Source organism: Diceros bicornis, chromosome X (genome assembly GCF_020826845.1).
Source record: "Diceros bicornis minor isolate mBicDic1 chromosome X, mDicBic1.mat.cur, whole genome shotgun sequence".
Classification (NCBI taxonomy): domain Eukaryota; kingdom Metazoa; phylum Chordata; class Mammalia; order Perissodactyla; family Rhinocerotidae; genus Diceros; species Diceros bicornis.
In genome coordinates, this window is record NC_080781.1 from 57,704,192 (window position 1) to 57,724,075 (window position 19,884).

General features: G+C 43.3%; 2 protein-coding genes across 2 annotated transcripts in view; both read right to left on the minus strand.

The window, feature by feature from the left end:
• The window catches only part of ARHGEF9 (Cdc42 guanine nucleotide exchange factor 9), a 259,278-nt gene extending 258,971 nt beyond the window's left edge, over positions 1 to 307 (minus strand). The window contains exon 1 of the mRNA XM_058536005.1: positions 187 to 307. Within this exon, the coding sequence (XP_058391988.1) occupies positions 187 to 235 (49 nt within the window). The 5' untranslated portion in view covers positions 236 to 307. The remainder of the gene's footprint in view (positions 1 to 186) is intronic.
• A 7,566-nt stretch (positions 308 to 7,873) lies between these two features.
• Positions 7,874 to 19,884, minus strand: part of LOC131401062 (uncharacterized) — a 43,891-nt gene continuing 31,880 nt past the window's right edge. The window contains exon 2 of the mRNA XM_058536017.1: positions 7,874 to 8,485. Coding sequence (XP_058392000.1) covers positions 7,874 to 8,485 — 612 coding nt within the window. The remainder of the gene's footprint in view (positions 8,486 to 19,884) is intronic.

Here is a 19,884-nt window from a genome sequence, read left to right on the forward strand (position 1 = left end):
GTACGGAGAGGGAAAAACCTATACCAAGGCATTGCTAACAGTGGATTTTCAGGTAACAATGAGGAAGAGTACTGGGAGACTAGGGGGGCGTAAAGGGAAAACGAGGGTAAATGTCAACAAAGTCTGTCTATGCATGAGGCCTGCCTGGCATGTCCTGCTGCAAAAACCAGGGCATAAAAGGCATACCTGTGCAAAGCTTCCTGGGTCTCCTACAGCCTACTTGATCCAGATCCATGGAGATTCTCTGTGAGATGGGCAGCGAGAAGCAGTTTTCCAGGAGGATTTTTAGGGATGGAGTCCTTGGTGATGGTTCAGCTGGGGGAAAGAAAGCCTGCAACGAAAACTAATCTGCATTAGTTACTTAATGGAGGTGGGGAGTGGGCCAACACTTGGCTTAAACAGCAGAGCTTCTAAGTTGAAATATAATCTGGTCCAGCTGCCAAATCCAGGCAGGGTTACCATGTGTTATCAATAAATACATCCAACTACCAAAAGCCTAAAAGACATGAGGCAGTGGAGAAAATGAAAATCAGGCAACCGATTTAAAGAAAATAGCATCTATTTGTTTCTCCATTCTTGGGCATTTGTTTTGCACGTTTGGTTTGTATGGGGATGGGGAGAGTGAGGATTCTGCATTTGCTATAGACTTTAACCTTTATTCAATGTGAGACCTAGAGTACATGAATTCATCTCTGAGTCTCAGTTTCCTCATCTGCATAAAAGGATAGTGATAACACCTACCTTGTAGAGTTGCTAGGATGAGGAAATGAGATAACACACATAATAAAGTACTGAAAAAAGTGTTTATGTATGTGTGAAAGGGACAGAATGAGAGAGAGAGACTGAAAGAGATATTGAGAAAGAGAAACCCTCTCTTGCCAGAAGCACATCTTAGCTAAGACTAAGTCCAAGTCCTCTCCTTTGGTATCAACATAGCCAGCTGTTTTCATCCCAAATCCTTCTTTCTTTTCCAAAATCCTGACCTCCAAGTGGGAAAAGGAGAAAGAAACTAACATCTGTGAAATATCTGTGGAGCACCTGGTATGTATGAGATACCCTGCTGAGTATATTTATACACGCTATTTCATTCAGTCTTCACAACTACTACATGAGGTAGACAATAGTCAATTTTACAGTAAGGCAACTAAGGCTCAGAAAGGATAAATGAGTTGCCCAAGATCACACAACAAGTAAATGGTAGGTCTATCTGACTACAGACCTGCCATGCTGTCTTCCCAGACAAGATAAAAATAGTTCCTGGGTCCCTACATCCTCTAAGTTCCACCTCAACACTCCTAAGTCACTAGGAACACAGCACAGCTATCCACCTGTATCATTAATCCCTAAGGGGACTGAATGTGGGGAGCAGCTAACAGTTTGGATTACCCAGGGAAGGGTTTCTGCCCAATTGCTAACCCAATTTCCAAGGGCAGAGACTAGCTACCAAAGTCGGTTCATCCTTATGCACAACAAGTCACTGAGTAGTACTGAAAATAGATCTGCAGAGGTATAAGAAACCATACTGAATCTGTTTGAATCCTAACACATGGTCTCAAGGTTGCTTTTTACCACTCCCCCTAGTCCTAAATTATTTACTTTGTCTTATAGACCCATAAACTGTTAGAGCTCGAAGCCCTCTTATAGGTCATACAATCTAACCCCCTCATTGAACAGATGGAAAAAAAAAACTGAGGCCCAGAAATGGAAGGGACTGGAACATTGAATTATTTTGATTCTGGATAGGAGGGAGAGCTTCCTTCAGAGCATGCAGTCAAGTTCTATGGTAAGATTTTTGGAATACCTGCCCCAAATCCTCTTTCCTCTATATGACCTGAACATCTCACTGGTCACAATGGCTGACATTCCACCAATTTCAGCATCATTGTGGAGGTAGGAGTTCACCCTTCTTTGTGAGGATGAAAACCTCTATATAAATTAGCCTAATCAGATTGCTTTCCAGACTGTACTTGGGGACAGAGCTCTGGTTTGAGGGACAGAAGATGTATTAGTTTCCTAGGACTGCTGTAACAAATTACCACAAACTGGGTGGCTTAAAACAATGAGAATTTATTCTCTCACAGTTCTGGAGGCCAGAAGTCTGAAATCAAGGTGTCAGCAGGGCCATGTTATCTCTGAAATCTCTAGGGAAGGATATTTCCTTGCCTTCTACCTCCTGGTGGCTCCCAGCAATCCTTGGCATTCCTTGGCTTGCAGCAGCATCACTCCAACCTCTGTCTCCATCATCACATGGCCTTCTTCCCTGTGTCTTTGTCTATGTCTATGTCCAAATTTCCTTCTTGTTGTAAAGACCTCAGTCATTAGATTAGGGCCCACCCTAATACAGTGTGATGTCATCTTAATTTGACTACATCTGCAAAGACCCTATTTCCAAATAAGGTCACATTCACAGGTACTGAGGGTTAGGACTTGAAGATATATTTGGGGGCAAACAATTCTACCCAATACAGAAGGACACAGCCTTTTGGAAACTGCCATTTGAAGAGGGCCCAGAACTAAGCAGCTTGAGACTTAGAGGACAGGGGCAAGGGCCCCCAGAGCTGGAAGAGGGTAAGAAAACAAACGTGGAAGGCAGCCATTTATACGTTTGCTAAGGCCTATCCTGAATTAAGGTTACAATCTCTGTAGCCCCTAATGTCTTTAAAGAAAATCTATCTGGCTGCCCAAATTGGTGCTTCTGTAGCGTAGACTTCACAATTTGGTGTGTCCATAAACACCTTGATGTAGTACCCATTTTGCACTTTCCTCTTCTTTGTTGAGAGTCCTTGAGGGTATGAATAGCAGAACCCACAATAGGGGGGAAGCCTTGCTCATTCACAGAGTGCCCTGCCCATCCCTCCCTTGCACTCTGCCAGGGGGCCACGAGGAAGGAGGAGCTGAACCCAAAGAGTTATAGGTTAATGGAGGGGGAGGAATGCCAGAATAGCTGGCAATTTGGTTGGAAAACGTGACTGTAGTTTCCTTCATAGGTTGTGCCACCAGCTTTGAAATGTACAGCAGATAAGAGACTGGGAAGATTGGGCTCAATAATTCTCAAGAGACCCCAGAATGAAGTGAGAGACAGTGTAGATCCAGCACTGACATAAGGGCCATGATCCCTGTGTCCTGATCCCGCATCTACCACTGACTCTTCAGGCATGAAATGGGGACAATAGCCACTGTCCTAGATGCTTCTGAGTATGGTTATGAATATCATTTGTAGGCAAAAGCATAATAAAACAGGAGAGTGGTGATGAGATCAATAGAGAAAGGACACTGGGGTGGGGATCAAATGAGATAACAGAAGTAAAAGTACATAGTATGTTTTCTTGCTTCTTAGGAAGGAAGTAGTGGAGACTTTTTATATCCAGCTGACAAATGAAGGAAACCAAGAATTAAAGTGGTTAAATGACTCATCAAAAGTCACATATCCCACAAAGTAAAAGATCCAGGACTTTGAAACTAGGCATTTTGACTCCAACTTCAATGTTTTGTTCCTTGTATATTATACCTCAAGTTCCTCATCTGTCATATGGGAATAATGATAATAATAATGACAATTGTAATTACAGTAGTTTTGCAAATCAATTTTGCAATTGAAAGCACTCTGCAAAGTATAAAGTCCTATACAAATACAAAGAATGCGTATCATTCTTCCCCTTCCTCCTTTAACTTGTACTCTACTAATTCTCACTAAGGTGTTAGCTAATGACAGGCTTGAAGCAAGGTCCGTTCCTGTGACATTTGCTTTTAATAACTAATGCATATAGCTAACATTTATTGTGCAATGGCTTTTGGCCACACACTGTTATAAGCACTTATGTGTATTTACTCATTTCATCTTCACAACAACCCTATAAGGTAGGTATTATTATCATCCTCATTTTTAAGATAGTCCCTGACTCATAGGGTAGTTGTATGATGAAATGAGTTCATACATGTGAAATGCTGAGAATAGTGCCTGAGCACATAACAAGCACTGTGTAAATGTGAGCTATAATTATTAGTATTACTCTTTTTGTTTTCCTAATGCAAGGAGTGAGGCACGGAGAAGTTTCAGTCCCTGTTGACACTTGATAAACTCCCCAAATGAAGGGCTCTGAAGAGACCCCATCCCTGACTTCAGACATTCTCCACTTGAAGCTGCACCCCCTCCTGGGCTACAAGAGCAGCCCCAGACTTGACCACAGACAAATCTGGGCCAAAGCAGCTACAGTTTCAGGAACCACTTAGCTCTAGAGGGTTGGGTGAATAGACCTCAAAAATAAAACACCCTGGCTAAAGCCCAGTTTCCCCGAGAAACACAAAAGAACCTGAGCCATTCTGCTAGCCAAGTTTTTCACTTTTATTTGCATATAATGATCCATTGTAATCATGTGGCCTTTGCTACTTAACAATGCATTACTTTCACCTCCATTATCTCAATTTAGCCTCATAATAGACTCGCAAGGTGCCTGAGAGAAGGATGAGGACTTCTAGCTGGCAAAGAAGGCTGCTAAAACCCAGAGGGAGAAGGGAGTTGGTCAACACAATTTGTGGCACAGCTGAGACTAGAACTCTCTGGTTCTACCCACCTTTCAGGTTCTGTGTGTCAAGGGAAATCTTTCCCTTTTCCGGTACTCACTGTCCCCATCATCTGTAAAATGAAGTGATTGGACCAGGTGGTCAACAGGACCCCTGACCTACATCAATGTTCCTCAACATTCAGCTTTTCAACTTCACTTTGCTTCTTTCCTTGACCCCAGTCCCTGTCTGGGCTGATGTTGAAGACCCCAAGGAAAGACAGCCAGCATCTCCAAGCAACCAGTAGAGGGCACAGCAAGCCTGCCAGGGAGAGCTATTCGGAAACAAGCCACTGGGGGGCAAGGAGTCTCCCACTGGACTCAGAAACAGTTAGGCTTAGCTGGGAGGAAAGAACTAGAGAAGAGCAAGGAGGAAAGATGCTTAGGAATTATCTGGTGCAAATTCTCTGGTTCAGATGGAGAAACTGAGGCCCAGAGAGGGAAGGATCTGTCTCAAGGTCACAAACCAAGTCAGGAGTAGAAATGAGGCTACACCTCAGACACTGCTCCTTGAAATGCATTAACCAGCTGCTGCTACATACAGTACTGTCTTCAATTGTTTCTCTGGCTGCACGTTGTTCACACTTACTAATGATTTACCAAATTTCAATAATAATGAAAACAGCTACCACTTTGTAGGTGCCCACACGTGTCATGAATGGTACTAGGCTGTACAGAGTATGTAGCTTACATACTCTGGCTCCTTTGATTCCCCACAACAATCCCCTTAGGTAGAGAGTGTTTTGTCTCACTTCACAGATGAGAGGGCAAGTCACACCCAAGCCTTTGTGACTCCAAAGCCTGTGCTTTTAAAGAAGCCACAAGGCATCTCCATGCCCAGTCCACACAGCCCCCTAGTAAGGTGATATACTCATCTATGACCCTCTTCCTAGTGACTGGTAACCTTGCACATGCAGTACCCAAGTGTAATTATCAGCTAATGGAGTCACTAGGTATGTTTATTTGCTTGATTGATTGTTGGTTTTAAAACCACTGCAATAAAATTTACTCCCAATAATATTATGCCAATTTTTATGTCCTTAAAGCTTATCAAAATGATAAATATAGAAAGAGAATGCTTATAAACATACTAATGCCCTTCTCGGAAAAATTGGGCTTATTGCTTCTGTCCTGATGGGGCCCAAGTTCTCTAAATGTGGGATGTGAGAGATGACAGGACAGGTCGATAACTATCTAGCTAGACCATCCCACCACCACCACCACCACTAAGAAGAAGAATTTTAATTAACTACTCTTAAAAAATACTTTGCCCTAAAATTATCTGAAGAAACTATAGCACACCCCCTTATGAAGACATTCTTAAGTCTCAAAGTCAGATAGTCCCTTCTAGTGTTTATCAACATTCCTCCTACTACATTTGTCCATGAATGGGGGTGTGGTGAGCACCTGCTTGTCACCACTCAAATCAAACCCCCTGAACACTATAGATAGCTAGACAAAAGCACTAGACTTGGAGTCAAAAGGGAGACTTGAATCCAAATTCTGTCACAATATGTATGACTTGGGATAAGTCACTCAACCTCTCTGAGCTTGTTTACTCACTAGGAAAATGAGGATAATCTCTCCCACCTCACAAGGTTACTTTAAGAATTAAATGAAAACAATGTATGTGATAGCACCCTGCAAAATGCTGGATATAAAGCTACCACTGAATGAATGCTGGGAGAAGCATGTTATTGAGCTGTCCTCTGCCTACATTTTCCCGGTCAAATAACACATAGTTTTGTTACCAGAACGTGCCTGGAGATTTCCAAGACACCAAGACAGCACCCTCCCATCCATAGGGAAACTGAAGTCCAGCAAGATGAAAGGACTTGTCTCCAAGTCATACAGAAAACAAGGCACAGAGCTGGGATACAAATCCAGGTCTCCTGACACTCAGCCCAGAGGCTTTCCTTTACACCAGTCTCTGCATTCAGCTCCTGTTGGTGGGGGAAGGGTGGGTGGCAAAGCAGGTGTAATGTCCCACAGTCTAAGGAAAATAGGAGACCATGGCTGTCTTGGGCATCATTAAATGATCTTGGTCACTCTGCTGCCATTCCTAAAGATTCAGTTTTGGTTCAAGGCTGAATTGAGGTGTGACTACAGGAATTCAGCCCAAGGAAGGGGCAAAAATTGCCCAGGGTTTTAGGATCAGTCAAGTCTCAGGCATCTGACTAGTGGGAGCATTCCTTCCAGGACATTCCTGGTAGAAAGTGGGGTTGTGGGGAGGGCAGAGGAGTTTAGCTGGCTTCTGGGATCCTGAATGTTTCAAATGGTGATTTGAAAAAGCCAGCTCCCACCTTACCTGAGTATCCGGGACTCCAGTGCAGGCCTTGCTAGCTTCACTCACTGCCTCCACTGCACCCATACCCAAATCAGACTCCTAGGGCTGCTCTGCCTGGCTGGACCCATCAAGCCCCCTGCCAGCCTTCTGCCCCTTCATCTCACTGGGCTTCTCCTCTACCTTCTCCATGACAGCTTTGGTGGTGACCCTCCTGGCACAGGTGCCCAGCTCAGAGGACTCTCCAGCACTGTCATCTTCATTGAGGAAGCTCACCACAGTCTGGGTGTCTTCATCGAGGTCCTTGGAGGAGGAGTGCCCCCTGGTGAAGGTGTGACGGTAGTGGAGGCTGCTGCGCAGTTCTGTGGCATAGGGTCGTCCTGGAACTCGAAGACTGCCGAGGTTAAGGCCGAGGCTGAGGCCAAGGCAGTAGTGATGAATGGACCTGTGAGGGCCTGGCCCGGTGTCTCCTTGCCTTCAATGTTCATTTCGAAGGTGCATGAGGCCTGGGAGGTCTTGTGGTGGCGGCGCCGGCACCTCCCAATGACGCTGCCCTGCAGCACAGCCTCCGGGGGCCAGCAGGGCAGGTCGAGCGGGAAGGAGGCCCTGGAGGCGGTACCTTCCAGGATGAAGCCTTCGCTGCCACCTACGAAGTAGGCCTCGCAGCGGTGGCCCATCTGCAGCTCTTCCCGGGATAATGCCCGCCACTTGTGGGCAACCTCAGCCATGTTGCTGAAGAACTTGACAATGCCGGTGAAAGGCGTGGCCTTGTCTTGACATAGGTGCTCAGGACTCTCCTCATAGCCCCCTTCTACATTCCTTTCCAAGGTGGAGCCCTCGATGGTGGCCTCAAGCTCCTGGATTCTGGAGTCTCCTGCTGATTTGTGTGAGACCTCACGGTCTCCAGAATACACGCTTTTCAGGTAGCTCCTGGCCCACTTGCCATTATCGGGCTGCTCAGGGGTCTCTTTCTCCCAGAGGTCTTCTTCTACTTGGGTGCAAAAGTCGTTGAAGGCCAGCACTTTATAGTTCACCCTCCTGGGGTGTGCACCAGCCTCTGCACATCTGCAAGGAAGGTCTCCAAGCCCTCAATGTGGCCCGCGTAGGAGTGGCGGAAGGGCTTCCGGGCCTCCTCGGCTTTCCTCATCTGGTAGATACCTGGGGCCTCCTGGGTTTCCTGGGTCTTGCTGCTCCTAGGGTCAGTATTCTTGGAGGCCCCAGTTGAAGGCTTCAACCTCTTGAATGACTTCGTTCGATCCATTAACGTGACTTTGGGTTTCAACTCTGACGGCCTGGAGGTGTCTTCCAGTAAAATCATGGACTGGGGTCGCTTCCCCAGACTGGAGGCCCCTTTTCTGCAGCTCACAAAATTCCAGATCTTGTTGACTTTGGTTTTCTTCCTGTTCTGACCACTCTCTTCCCCGGGACTCAAGTCATCCTTATCACACTGCTCAGACTCCTTCAGCCCCACCTTCCCAGGGAGGCCTTCTACCTCAGGGCAGCCTGGGAAGACCTGAGCCAGGTAACCAGTGGGCACCAGCTCAGAGAGGGAGGCAGTCCAGCAGCTGCTGAGAGTCTCCATGGTCAAAGCAGGGGATGGGGCCACCAAGGCACAGAGGGAGGGCTGGCCAGTTATTTTCAGCTAAAGGGGAGAGGAAGAGGGGAGCTAGATTAGGTAAAGCCAAAAATAGTGTTCTTTACAGATTTGTCATGATCAAATAGAATATACTTTGTCACCACTGGGCCACCAAATCTTTAGGACCTTTACAAAACAAAAATTCATTAATTTGACCCCCATTAGTTTAGGATCTAGATTGGAGGAGATCACAGCTTATCCTGTGTACCAAGAAAAGCTTTGATTCCCATTTAACTTCAAATATGCTTCAAAGGGACATAACTTAAAGCTATTATTATCAGATCTTGACAACGGAGCAAATACATTTTAAAAAAGCCAAAAAAAGAAAAAGCTGAAAGGTACCTCAGAAGTCCATCATTTTGATCCTCTCACTTTATAGGGAGGTACTTGAGATCCAGAGAAGACATGTGTATTGCCTAAGCCACAAAGCCAAGGGAGCAGCAGGTAGGGATCCAGTCCATGCTTCCCTTTCTCATTTGCTCCTTCATTCACTCAGGAAACCAGCAAGTAGTGAGTTCACCTACTAGATCACCTGCTCAGCACTGACCCCTCAGCTAGGTGCTGGACACCACTAAGATGAAAAAGACACATACAGCTAGCCACCCAAGCTCACAGGCTACTTGGAGAGACTGATGGACATAAACAATTATAATACAGCCTGATAAGTGTTCTAATAGAGGTATGGACAAAGGCAGTGGAAGTTTAGAGGGAAGGCAGGAGGGGGCAGTAGACTGAGAGGGGGATGGGGGCTGGAGAGAGGTGGACAGAGAGAAGATTAGGGGCCCCTAAGAATGCTTCCCAGAGCAGCTGGGACTAGAACTAGAAACTCAATGATGACGGAGTCTCTCTCCAACCAGGGCTCTTTGTCCCTCTGCCCTGCATATCCTGAGAGTAGGGTTTGCTGAGAGGGAGAAAGGCAAGAAGGCAGGCTGATATTCAGAGGCTGACAGGAAAGAAAAGGAAGAGAGGGGAAAGCAAGCAGAGCCCAGAGCCCTAAAGACAGTTTCTGCCTTCTCGGTGGTTTTGCCAGGGGTCAGCTCACTAGCTCAGGGTCTGTTTGTTCCTCCTTCTCTGGTCTGGACTTCAAGGTTAACTTCACCAGACCTGGATCATGCCTTTACTCTGTGTCCTTCCTATACTTATGTGCATAGCCTGCACAAAATCTGTTTGACTCAGAAAAGGTTCAAGTTGGAAGAGACCAGAAAGATTATCTAGTTTGGAAAAATGGGACCAAAAAGGGGCAGAGATTTCACATCAAGCCAGTGGCAGGCCAAGAATAGAAGCCTGGTCCTACTGCCTCCCAGGCCAGGAAGAGCCCTTACCTCTGTCCCGCACTCTCATCCATGAGTTCTGTTTCTCCAAGTAGGCTGTCCAACTCAGGATGATAATAATAATAACAGCTAACATTTATAAGTGTGAGGCACTGCACTAAGTTCTTTATTTAATTTTCACATCCCTATGAGGTGGGAACTACTGTCATCCCCATTTTAAAGATGGTTAAACTGAGGTTCAGAAAGGTTAAATGATTTGCCTAGGTTTTCCACAGCCACTACTAATAGACTTGGGATTTGAATCCAGGCAGTGTGACACCAGAGGCCATACTCTTAACCATTATACTATATTCCCTTTCTAGAACAGGACTTTAAACACAGAGGATGGTACATATACAACTCTGCCTGCCTGCCTGCCTATCTCCTGACTTCGTTTGGCAATACCAGAGCAGAATGTGCTTCCAAAAAGGCATCTGGACACATTCTTGGTGCCAGGGCCCAGAGTGGGTCATGGTGGGGGAGGGGAATTGGTGGGAGATTACCAATGTACCTGATAATGCTCCTACAGAAAGCATTCCCAAATTAGGCAGGTGAACTCAGGACTCTCACTTTCTCCAGTTTTCCATCTGGCCATAGCCCTTCCCCTTGGCATTTGCTCCAAGTGTATCCCAAAAAAGAATATGCCCTGAAAAGAGCAAGTCTTAGCCTCCAAGTACAACTAAAATCAAAGAGAACTTTGAGGTTCTCTAGTCTGCTCGACCCACCATTTCACAGGATGAAAGTGAGGTATAGAAAATTCAAGTGAAAAGCACACCAGGTGCACACTGTGTATTTATGTACCATCCACAGCTGCAGAGCCGGAAGGGACATTGGAAACCATCTAGCTGGGCCCCTCAAGCTACAGCAGGGTAACTGAAGACAATGCAGGCCAAGGGACCTGTCCCCAGCACACAATTAGTAAACGATAGTGTAGCGCCAGGCTTCCCAGTATGCAGGCCAGGCCACTGTGGCCCTCTGGTTCTCTCATTGCTTTAGTGTTTAGAGGAAATTCACTGACAAAAGGGAAAACTACAAAGCTGAATTTCCCTATGAGGGTACTTAAGAATGAGCACAAGAAAAATCTATTTTTAAAAAATCCCATTTGTTCTGAGCGTTGTTTTTAAGAGTCTCAGGATAGAATTAAGATTAACAAAAGTGATATATGAGGTGAAACTTTTATCAATGGATTTGAAAAGATTCATTGGACCAAAAAGACTCTTCCTAAGACATAAGTAGAGCCATCATCACAGCACACAACAATAGGGGCCTCCTTTGTCACAAAGCAAACAGATTCCATTCATGCCGTTATGGAGCACTTATAATCTTGCATTTTGATTACCTGTTTGTGTGCCTAACTCTCCCACAAGACTGAGAGCTTTTCCAGGATAAATACTGGTTCTTGTTTACCTTGTATCTCAGTGCTTACCAGGTGCCTGGCATAAAGCTGGTGCCCAATAATGAGGATCTAAATCAAGGGTCAGCAAACCAAGGCCTGCCACCTGTTTTTGTAAATAAAGTTTTATTGGAACACAGCTACCCTCATTCATTTACATATTCTCTATGGCTGCTTTTGTGCTACAAAAGCAGAATGAGTAGTTTCAGTTGAGACTGGATGGCCCTCAAAAGTCTAAAATATTTACTACCTGGCCCTTTACAAAGAAAGTTTGCTGACCCCTGCTATAAGTAATATTTTACGTGTATAGTCTTCTATAGTTTACCATTTTTGCATTCCTCTAGAGTGGGTACCTATGGCTCCATTTTACAAATAGTCACAATAGGACTCAGGGGAGTGAACTGATTTGTATCACTGAAAAGTATTCCACACACATGGGTAAGATTTAGCAGTGGAAAAATTTTTCATTTGTCTAGTCCAAGGCCTCTGGTCCCACAGGCAATGAGTGGCAGAGCTAAGACAAGAACACTAAGCATCTGGTACCAAGTCCAATGCCCACTGTCCTGCACCTGACTCCTTCCTTAAGAGCCTTAAGTAGATAAATGAAAGAATATTTATTGCTAATTCCTACCTAGGTGCCACTCACTGCATGATGCAAGAATTGCTTAGGTCAACAGACACTCATTCCCAAGCTCACTTGGAACCTGAACACAGTTCTCCTAAATACCAAGCAAACTTGCAATCAGCTTTCTGTGCCATATAGGTGCTGTGAGTGTTAAATGAGATAATTCCTGACACAATAAGGGTAATCATGATAAATATGTCTTTGGCACTTACTCTGAACCAAGCACTGGGCTAAGCACTTTCTTTATATGTATCATCTCACTAATCCTCATTACACAGCTAGGAAGTATTATGATCCCCATTTTAAATGCAGAAAAGAAGGCCAGCTGTGTGACTTTTGTCACGTTTCTTAGTTTCTCTGCACCTCAGCTTCCTCAATTGCAAAATGGAGATAATAATAGTACCAACCTCATTGTGTGGTTGTGAAAGTTCAACTAGTTAATACTTAAGAAGTGCATAGCACAATGCCTGCTACATAGCAAGCATTCAATAAATGGTAGCTGCTGATGAAAAAAAACAGTAAAACATAATCCAAAGAATTGCTAATTGAGTGGTATGATGTGCCAGACACTGTGTTATACTTAGAGGAGCAGTGTGGACGGTGATTAAAGAACACAGGTTCTGGCATCAAACAGACCTGGTTCAAATTGTGGCTCTAAGTGTGACCTTGGGCAAGCAAACTCTCTCATTTCTGATATTGGCAATTTGTGTCTTCTTTATTTTTTCCTGGCCATTATGGCTAGAGGTTATTAAATGTTATTGATTGTGATATTGTGATTTATAATAAGAAATATATATTTGGTCTTCTTCCTATTCCTGGCTCAGAGCTCCTAAAATCCTTGACATTTCCTAAGTGAGGAGAGCAATGAAGGTGTCTTTTGTTATGTTAATAAGGTGACTTTTGGAACTCACCTAAGGATGGGGGCTGGTTCCCAGGAGAACCAAACCTGTAATTAGAGAGTTAGAACTTTTAGTTCCACCCCCCTGACCTCTGGAGAGGGGAGAGGGGATGGAGGCTGAATCAATCACCAATGGCCAATGATTTAATCAATCATGTCTATGTAATTTAGCCTCTATAAAAACCCAAAAGGACTGGGTTCAGAGAGCTTCCGGGTTGGTGAACACATGGAGATTTAGGGAGAGTTTCGCACTTGGAGAGGCATGGAAGCTCCATGACTTTTCCCTATACCTTGCTCCATGTATCTCTTCCATCTGGCTGTTCCTGAGTTATATCATTTTATAATAAACCAGTAATCTATTAAGTAAAATGTTTCTTTGAGTTCTGTGAGCCACTCTAGCAACTTAATCAAACCCAAGGAGGGGGCATGGTTGGGACTTCCAATCTATGGGTGGTTGGTCCAAAGCACAGGTGATAACCTGGGCTTGTGACTGGTGTCTGAAGTGGAGGTGGGGAGAAGTCTTGTGGGACTGAGCCCTTAACCTGTTGGATTGATGCTATCTCCAGGTGGATATTGTCAGAATTGGGTTGAATTGTAGGACACCCAGGTGGTGTTGCAGAATTGCTTGGATGCTTGGGGAAACTCCCTTACACACATACAGTGAAATTGGGTGATCGGAATATTATTGATCTTCTAATGAAAAAACAGGTTTTGTTTTCACTAGTGTTTTTTGTTTTCTATTTTATTGATCTACACTCTGATCTTTTTTATTTCCTTTCTTCTGCTTACTTTGTGTTTAATTTGCTCTTCTTTTGGAAGGTAAGGTCATTAATATGAGACCTTTCTTCTTTTATATAATACAGGCATTTTAGTGCTATAAATGTCCCTGCTAGTACTGCTTTAGCTGAACCCTGCAAAATTTGATATTCTAGCCATTCTTTAATTCACTAAAATATCTTTATTGGATATTTCCAATGCATCAGGCACTATGCTAGTTGCTGGAGATAGAGCAGTGAACACGACAAAGTCCCTACCCTTATGGAGCTGATATCCTAGTGGAGAGAGACAGATGTTAAACACAGAAATAAGTAACAAGATAATTTCAGCTAGAGGTAAGTGTCTCTGTGACCCACTAGGGATGAGAGAGGTGCTAGAGGGTCATGGAAGGCTTCTCCAAGGAGGTGACATTTGAGGTGACAGTTCCTTGACAAGAAGGAACCTGCTGGGTCAGAATGTGGGCTCAAGGCATACTTCCTAAGTGAGTCTACTGGCAAGTCAAGCTGGATGGTATAGTAGATTCAAGGGATTTCAGGGCTGATCAAGGCAAAAGATATGCATAGCAGTAGCACACAACGAGGTTTATTTGGGTGGCTTTTTGACAAGCTGAATGCTAAAGAAAGTCCTTCACAGCATGAGACATTCCAGAAGCAATGGTGAGGGGCCACCACACAGAAGGGGAGGAGGGCAACGGAACTCCCAAAGGAGAGGGAGATCAGAGAGGGGGCTTACTGTCTAGGTCATGTCACTCAGCAGCAGGATGGGGCCTCTCTATGCCAGAGAACTCTGAAGGGCAGCGGTGACTTGAGGTCTTTTATAGCTAGCAGATGTTGAGTGTAGTTTTGCAGGGTATGCAAAGCAGGAAGGTGCTAAATGGCCTAAAAATATGCTTATTTGGACTATATTTAAAACAATTGGATGTGTAAAAATTTAAGTTTGATGCCAGCAGGCTCCTGAGCAGTCTCTCAGCCTGCTGTGAAGAAGTAAACAATATATAACCAATATACGGGGACCATCTTTAACCCATTTATATAACAGATGGTTAAGCAATCAATGAGCATTACAATCCTTTCCAGGATTTTCCTCTGATTCCTTCTCAAGGCTCATAACCAAACCATAATTGAGAGGTGAGCCAAAGAAAGCTGATAGCAGAAGCCTGGGCTGGCTGTATTTGCATTTCAATGTAGACCAGGTGCAGTTCATCCTAGACGTTTTCTTTAACAGCTTTATTGAGAATTTCCAGTTGGTTCTTTTGAAATTTTTTAAAAATAGCTTTATTAAGATATAATTCACATACCATACAATTCACCCATTTACAATATGCAATCCAATGTTTTCTAAAGTATTCATAGATAGATGCAACCGTCACCACTCATGGTCAATTTTAGAATATTTTTCACCACCTCAAAAAGAAACCCCATATCCTATATCTATCATCTCCTTATCCTCTTCCTGGATCAATCCACCTCCTAGCTATAAGCAACCACTTTCCTACTTTCTGTCTTTATATATTCCTCTGTTCTGGACATTTCGTGTGAATAGAATCATACAATGTATGGCTTTTTGTGGTTGTCTATTTTCACTTAGCATAATGTTTTCAAGGTTTATCCATTTTGTAGCAAGTATCTGTACTTCGTTACTTTTTATGGCTGAATAATATTCCATTATATGTATATACCACATTTTGTTTGTCAATTTGACAATTGATAGACATTTGGATTGTTTCTACCTTTTAGCTATCATAAATAGTGCTGATATAAGCATTCATGTACACATTTTTGTGTGGACATGTTTTTATTTCTCTTGGGTATATGCCTAGGAATGGAATTGTTGGGTCATATGGTAACTCTATGCTTAAATGTTTGAGGATCTGCCAGACTGTTTTCCAAAGCAGTTTCCCGGCAGCAATGTATGAGACTTCTGATTTTTCTACATCCATGGAAACAATGGTTGATTCTAGCCATCACAGGGAGTGTGAAACGCTGTCATTGTGGTTTTGATTTGCATTTCCCTGATGACTAACGATGTCAAGCATCTTTTTATGTGCCTGTTGGCCATTTGTGTATCTTCCTTGGAGAAATATCTATTCAGCCCATTTTTTAAATTGGGTTGTCTTTTTATGTTTGAATTGTAAGAGTTCTTTATATGTTCTGGATAAAGTCCCTTATCAGACATATGATTTGCAAATACTTCCTCCCATTGTGTGAGTGGTGTTTCCACTTTCTTGATAGTACCCTTTGAAGCATAAAAGTTTTTAATTTTAATGTTCAATTTATCTATTTTTTCTTTCATTGCTCATGCTTTTTGTATCATCTGCAAGAATTCTTTGCCAAATCTAAGATCATGAAGGTTTACTCCTATGTTTTCTTCTAAGAGTTTTAAGGTTTTAGCTCTTACATTTATGTCATTGATCTATTTTTAGTTAATTTTCGTAAATGATTTAGTTTAGTTTAGCTTCCTGTGCTGCCTGGCTGTGCACATTTTCCTTGAGTGCTGCAGGCCCAGACACTAACAAGCTAAAGGAAGGATTCCAATATGGTGCCTACCAGAGTCTGCATCAGCACAGTTGAAGTAGGTCACAAAAATGGCTGCTGCCAGTGTCAGTCCCTGATGGGAGGGAGCCCAGCCACCTCACCTCTCCAGGAGGCACTCTGAGCTTAGTAAGTGAGTCCCTTTTACCAATGGACTCAATACTTTTCTATCTGGTGTTTCTGTGCTGGTTTTTAGGTCAAGTGAGTCTGTGCTTGGGCCCTTTAAGAGCAGGTTTTCCTTTCTCTGAAGTTATATAATTTTCCTGGGCATACTCCCTTTTGGTTTTCAAAGCCTGGTGTTTTGGGAGTCTCATCTCTCTTGTGCTTGATCTAAGGGCTGGGATACCTAATGTGGAGTTCAAATCCCTCACTACTCCAGGAAAAGCTCTGTACCTTTGAGATTGCTTCCAAACATGAAGTGCCACAGCTAGGGTATGGTTTTTTTCCTCAGCAGAACTGTGTCTCTGCCTGCTCCACTCCTCTCTATGTTGCCCCTTGTTGTGGAGGTTCTTTTCATCTGGTTTCCAGATCTCTTTCAGAGAAAATTATTCCACATGTAGTCTGTGGGAGATCAAGATTTGGCCAACCTGAACTATATCTCTTTACCTTGATTGTTTTCTCTGATGGACATTTGACCTCCCCCACTACCTGCCTAAAGAATTTGACACAGTAACTCCTTCCTGGAACAGATCTTCTATCTGATGGCTGTAATATAATGTAAAATAGATGTTACAATAGAAAAGGCACCAACAAGCCCATCTTATGTCTCTCTGGCCACATTCTCTGGATGGCCCTGCAAGGAGTTGCCAGAAAAACATTTACATTTATAAGGTAAATCTGCATTTGTAAAGGTATCTCCCTCTCTGTATTGGGAAGAGGGGGGATGGCCTCATTTCTAGAGACTTATAAATGTGGAAGGTGAGGCCTTAAATCTGCATAATAACCTTACTCTTGTTTACTGTGCTTTAGTGGTAATCTCCTGTAACTGACTCCCCCTACCGCCAACATCCTCCTTTGTCATTGGCTGAACATGGTATTTAAGACGAGAATTTCTGCTATTGTGTTGAGAAACACAGTGTCCCTGGTTTCTCCCATGTATACATGTTATTAAATTTGGTATTATTTTCTCCTGCTAACCTGTCTTGTTAATTATTTGGCCAGCCATAAGAACCTTAAGGGAAGGGGCAGAGGGGGATTCTCCCTCTTCCCCCAACAAGTCGTAGGTTTGTTGTATCCATGGGAGGAGGTGAACTCAGGATCCTCCTACATGCCATCTTCCATAAACTCGCCAATCTCCCCTCTTTCATTTCTGATTCTAATAATTTGAGACTTCTCTCTTTTTATCTTGGTCACTCTACCTAAAGTCTTGTCAATTTTGTTGACCTTTCCGAAGTACCAGCTTTTGGTTTCATTAATTTTCTGTATTGTTTTTCTATCCTCTATCTCATTAATTTCCACTCTAATTTTTATAATTTCCTCTGTATTCCTTGCTTTAGGTTCAGTTTGTTTTTCTTTTTACAGTGTTTTCAAGTGGAAGGTTAGGTGACTGATTTGAGATCTTTCTTTCTTAATACAGGCATTTTGCAACTATAAATTTCCATCTAAGGACTGTATCCCATAAGTTTTGATAGCTTATGTCTTCATTTTCTTTCATCTCAAAATATTCTCTAATTTCCCTTTTGATTTCTTCTTTGGCCCATTGTTTATTTAGGTGTGTAGTTTAATTGCCACATATTTGTGAATTGCCCACATGCTTAATAGCTGGCTGATTGCTGAACTGTTTTTAACAATGTCCTGGGGCATAAATTGCTTTACAAACTAGTGCAGTCAAATTGTGGCTCCTTTGAAGAAGTGGTTTCTGAGGGCAGTGTTTGATATTTGTTCTGACCCCAGAGGGCTTCTCCCAGCTGTTTTTTGTAAACTAGCTTGCTTACAGTTTAGCCTATATCTTGAATCTCCTACAAATGCCTTTCACCACAACCTCCTTTGTTCCTGCACGTGCCCTCAGTTTTGAACTTCTCCTCGCTTTCTTGTAAATGACAATGGTTCCTTTGGGGAACAATTAGGAGCTCTCTGTTTATGGCCTGCTTCTCTTCCTGGCACAATCTCTGATTCAGGGCTCTGGAGCTGGGAGTGGGGACAATGGCAAACTTCTCTCTGAGTGATACCTCCACTCTGGGAGATAAGCACTTGATCAGGGAGGGCACTAGTCTGTGTTCTCTCAACTTGCCTCTCCTCGTGTGGAACCAAAGCCTTGAGAGCTGGGACCAGGTGACCTGTGCCCCGGTCTTCTGCACAAGTAGAGGCTGGGTGGCAAGAGGAAGCCCCACGTCTTAGCCACACTTGCCTTGTGACTTAGCCTCAGCAACAGATAGCTGGGGGCAGGACAACAACTTAGCCTCAGCAACAGATAGCTGGGGGCAGGCCAACAAATACTAACATCCTGCTCCTCTTGAGAAGAAAGGCTTCCAACTGGGAGCTGGAGAAAGAGGGAGTTGGCTGCAGGAGTATGGAGTGGAGTCTCGGCCTCTCTTAGCTGAGAAGGCGAAGAGAGTGAACAGTGTTGGTTCACATACCACAGACTCTCACCTTTCTTACTGAATTTTCATATTTTTTCTTGAATATATGTGTTTTCTTTTGCTCTTTGCCCTTAGAACGGCTTGCATCCTAGACCTTTTAATAACTCTGGTACCTTTTTTGTTGTGCTACATTTACTAACTTCTGCTCCTCCCTGTAGCCAGGAGGGTGATAAGGGCAGCAGTGTCCAAAGAGTGGCATACATTCCACTGAGATATGACCAGCATCCATTACATAATTTTCAAATGTACATAGGTATGTGGGTATGGCAAAATTTTGAAGATGTTCAAAAATGACTGAAGTTTGGGAACCATCTCCATAGGGAAAATGGTGTGGACTTTAAAAACAAATATACCTGTAATTCATTCATTCAACAAATATGTATTGAGCCTCTACTATAGGTCAACTACTAGTCAAAGCTATGGAGCCATAACAGTGAAAATAAAAACAGAAAAGCATTCTTGGTCTCACAGAGTTTATAATCTATTAGGTTGAACCATATGAAATTGCCAATATTAAACCACTGTTGACCATCAAAAACAGGAATTTCATATGGTTCAACCTAATAGTAGGGGGAAATTCCCAGCTTTATCACTGGCTAGCTATGTGACTCCAGGTAAATCACGCTATCTCTCTGAGCCTCAGTTTCACCACGTGGAAAATTAAGATAATAATGATTTTTTGTGATGATTCTCCAAGTTAAGTGGGGAGGTATCTAGTAGAGTGCTTAATACATAGTAGGCACTTGATATACATGAGTTTTCTTACATTTGAACAACCTTCCAAAAAACATCTGTGGAGTTTGTATGCTTATTTCAAAAGACAAAAGGGAAGGGAAGACAGAGGAAAATGATGTCATTCTTCTCTGATAGCCTGGGTGGCAAGAAATTAACTGAGAAAGGAGAGAAGCCTGAAAAAAACAGAAAGTCATGGAAAGATCCTGGGGAGCTAACAGCAAGGTGGCATAGAGTTCAGTCTGGAAAACCACCTGATTGCCATTCACAGGTTCAGAGCCTAATGGAACTCAAGCAACAGTCTGAACAAAACTTAGACTGTATGGCTCCCAAGATTCACTCTCAAGTTTCACTTTCTAATCCCTTATATTTTGGTTTCCTCAGAAATGGTTTTGTAGGTGGAGGGGAGAGGGAAAAGTGAGGAAGGAATCAAGGTATGCTGCTGTTGGGGGTGGGGAAGGAGAGTAGTAAAAATTTCTGAGAAATGGGCAAGAGCAAAAGGGGATGAGCACTTTGGGAAACAACAACAAACTTTTACAGAAAATTTTTACCAAAGGTAA